Here is a 3,967-nt window from a genome sequence, read left to right as displayed (position 1 = left end):
AGAAAAATTAAACGGAAATGCTACATTGACCTCTGACTTTATATTCACTGAATTTGCATAAATATCTACATTATCAACTGAGATAGACACATCTCAATTTTGCGATTAAATGACAATTTGTTTCGCCATACAGGTCTGCAAAATTGCAGGTCCACTCTGCCTGGTTGTTGACTCATCTAATTTTAGGTTACTCACATTTTATTGCACTTAGTGCGCGCCATACCTAATTTAATTGGCGTCCCATACTTGATTTCTTTTTTTTTTCGGATTTTTTTTTGCATTCAGTGTTTTACAAGTCGCTTATTCCGTCTCCAAATTAATTTTCTCGTTGGTGGCGCTGTCCAGAATGAGATAAAAATAAAAAATAAGAGACTTGTGGCAAGTCTAACACAATCCAATCTGACGAAACCATGCCAATCACCGTCATAATGAGGTTAGGGTCATGGACAGCTATCAGTACTTCCAAGTAAACTTACTTGAGTGCCTACCTACCGTGTTTAGACACAACTGCTTTGCGCATAGGCTTAGGAGAAGAATGCATTTGGGGAAGGGGTAGGTTTATTTAGCATTAAGGTTGTAGAAGACTGATATGCAAACATGAATAAGCGCCTCGCTACGACTGCAAACAGTCTTGGACCGCCCGGTGACAACCACACGCAAATTAGTACATTGAAGCTCCGAGTTGTGAGTTATTTGTCTAACTCTAACAAATTTAATTGTTTTTTCTTTTCTTGCAGAGTTATCAATTCAACCGATGTAAACGTATGTTCTTCTGTCTTTGATGTAAAAATATATAATCTAGCATTGGACAAATTTGGCAAAGTGGTATATGTTCCACAAGTACGTTGTATATAATCTATGTCCGTTATTATTAGAATTGTTATTATTAATAATATTATTTGATGAAGAAATAAATATAAAATGAAATAACTGAGATCAAGGGCGTATCACAACTCCCTGTTGTGTGCGTCGAATACAAGTTCGGCATACCATAGGCCTATTATATAGGGTGTAAAATTAATTGCTTCCAAACGAATTTGAAGGATCCCGGGTTCGAATTCTGAATGGGGCGATTACATTTTACCGTTTAATAAATTTGATTTAATTTATTCGGCGTCATAAACACCGAAAACAACCCACGAACGTCCGAAGAAGACTATTTCCAGAGGGGACCTTCTGCAGGTGATTCGGCAGTACATCAGAGACTATCACCTCTTTTCCGAAGAATATGCACTGCGTCCTGTAACGTGAACATGGTTCATATTGCACACGGGACCCGGTGATGGTTTAACGTCTCATCTAAAAGACCGTACGCTATTGAAATTTGCATTTCAGCCCTCAGCTACAACTCAAGGAGAGCATCGATAAGAATTGAACCATGGACCAAGAGGTCTACACTGTTCAATCTCTCTATATAAATTACTATTTAGTAATTTGGTATCAAAATATATTAGATTCAAATTTTAATTGTAGAAAAATGAAGTTTACAAAGTCATATCCTGCCATTGTATAACACAATATTTTATTTAATTCATTTCACAGCTTGTAAAATATGACCTCTACCAAGAATTTGTGGAAGGTCTGTGCACAGGCACAGAATGCGTGTCATCAGCGTCATGCAAATGTAAGACTGCACTGTCCGATTTGGGCAGAAGTATAGTCACCTATATTGGGAGTGGAGATCCAAAGTTTTACACAACTTGGATAAAATTGAATTCCTGTACAGCTTACATAGATGCGCCTGAGTAATAATATAGCGGTATAACTGAGAAAAATTGCTTACATTATTGTAAAAGTAAGTTTTGGAAAGCTCAATTTGTGTTTCGTAAGCTAGTACTGTATGTGGCCATAGAGTCTCATTAAAGAATAAATAATAGTAAAAAAAGATATTACTTCACTGTTTAGTATTGTTTAACAGATATTTTTAGTTGCATTTAATTGATGTTAAAGTTGTACTTTCTTGCTATTTGTTAATTTGTTACTGTATAAATATGAAATAATTAGATGTTGAATGATAATAATAATATTAACCCTAAATACAGATTGAATAAACGTCATTAGAAAAAAAAAAAAAGAAAAGGAATGTTTTATATTCAATAATTTTGTTAAATAGTGAGAATGGTTTTGTAACACTCGTAAGCAATTACCATATGCATGGAGCCCCATGGTTCGTCGTTACACCGCTACCACTAGGCCAAGTTATTAATCTCCCGTATGAAAAAAATGATTCAAGATAACTTAATTCGTTAATAATTATAGTACACGCTCGCGCTAATTGTGCAGCGGATATGCTATTGGAATATGGTGCACGAATGCATTCTGACTAGCTCCGAGACCTATGCTAATTGCCGTGTCAAAACATTAATGAACGTCAAGAATTTGGAAATAAATAAAATGAACAAAATGATATATTTTATTCATTGGTAAATTATATAGACTTAAGCGTCAGAGAGCCTTCAGATGAAACAATGACGGACAATCGGAGTCCCAGACGGTCTCCCATCCAATTACTAACCGGGCCCGATGTTGCTTAATGTGGGACTACGACGAGAATTATTAATTCTCTTCGTTATGCGTTTACCGCACTCGAGCATCAGGGACACGGAAACCCTTGCGTATCTACAGCCACACATTTGGACATTGAGTCAGATTTCTGCAGTTCTGGATACCAAGCTGCATAAGTTTAAAAGAGAACTCGTTGAGGAGTCGTATTCACAACTGAGTTCAGCGGTGAAATACACAGGTCAGTGCCTGTACAGTTCAAAAAAGAAGGGTGTAAACACCAATTTGAGCACAACGAGGACGTAAAGGAGAAGTTAAAGGAGGAAGGAGTTAACATCGATAACGGCAGATCGACAAGGCCAGTAAGCTGCTCACCGAAGAAGGTACTAATCTTATGGATAAACGTCAAAAAAATTATTAAAATCGCCAATAAGCATGGATGCTGTCTCTTATACACATCTAGATGTGTATAAGAGACAGCTATCACCTCTTTTCCGAAGAATATGCACTGCGTCCTGTAACGTGAACATGGTTCATATTGCACACGGGACCCGGTGATGGTTTAACGTCTCATCTAAAAGACCGTACGCTATTGAAATTTGCATTTCAGCCCTCAGCTACAACTCAAGGAGAGCATCGATAAGAATTGAACCATGGACCAAGAGGTCTACACTGTTCAATCTCTCTATATAAATTACTATTTAGTAATTTGGTATCAAAATATATTAGATTCAAATTTTAATTGTAGAAAAATGAAGTTTACAAAGTCATATCCTGCCATTGTATAACACAATATTTTATTTAATTCATTTCACAGCTTGTAAAATATGACCTCTACCAAGAATTTGTGGAAGGTCTGTGCACAGGCACAGAATGCGTGTCATCAGCGTCATGCAAATGTAAGACTGCACTGTCCGATTTGGGCAGAAGTATAGTCACCTATATTGGGAGTGGAGATCCAAAGTTTTACACAACTTGGATAAAATTGAATTCCTGTACAGCTTACATAGATGCGCCTGAGTAATAATATAGCGGTATAACTGAGAAAAATTGCTTACATTATTGTAAAAGTAAGTTTTGGAAAGCTCAATTTGTGTTTCGTAAGCTAGTACTGTATGTGGCCATAGAGTCTCATTAAAGAATAAATAATAGTAAAAAAAGATATTACTTCACTGTTTAGTATTGTTTAACAGATATTTTTAGTTGCATTTAATTGATGTTAAAGTTGTACTTTCTTGCTATTTGTTAATTTGTTACTGTATAAATATGAAATAATTAGATGTTGAATGATAATAATAATATTAACCCTAAATACAGATTGAATAAACGTCATTAGAAAAAAAAAAAAAGAAAAGGAATGTTTTATATTCAATAATTTTGTTAAATAGTGAGAATGGTTTTGTAACACTCGTAAGCAATTACCATATGCATGGAGCCCCATGGTTCGTCGTTACACCGCTACCAC

The 3,967-nt window shown here is 35.7% G+C and overlaps 1 protein-coding gene across 2 annotated transcripts in view; it reads left to right on the top strand.

Moving 5' to 3' along the window:
* The window catches only part of LOC117122889, a 4,388-nt gene extending 2,314 nt beyond the window's left edge, over positions 1 to 2,074 (top strand). For both annotated transcript variants that reach the window (XM_033268660.1, XM_033268659.1), the window contains exons 2-3: positions 738 to 840; positions 1,543 to 2,074. In XM_033268660.1, the coding sequence (XP_033124551.1) occupies positions 738 to 840; positions 1,543 to 1,749 (310 nt within the window). In that variant the 3' untranslated portion in view covers positions 1,750 to 2,074. The remainder of the gene's footprint in view (positions 1 to 737; positions 841 to 1,542) is intronic.
* Positions 2,075 to 3,967: the final 1,893 nt, after the last annotated feature.

This window comes from Anneissia japonica, unplaced genomic scaffold (assembly GCF_011630105.1).
Source record: "Anneissia japonica isolate Jap-2015-1 unplaced genomic scaffold, ASM1163010v1 scaffold287711_len853857_cov187, whole genome shotgun sequence".
In the NCBI taxonomy this organism is placed as follows: domain Eukaryota; kingdom Metazoa; phylum Echinodermata; class Crinoidea; order Comatulida; family Comatulidae; genus Anneissia; species Anneissia japonica.
This window is presented reverse-complemented; position numbering and strand designations above follow the sequence as displayed.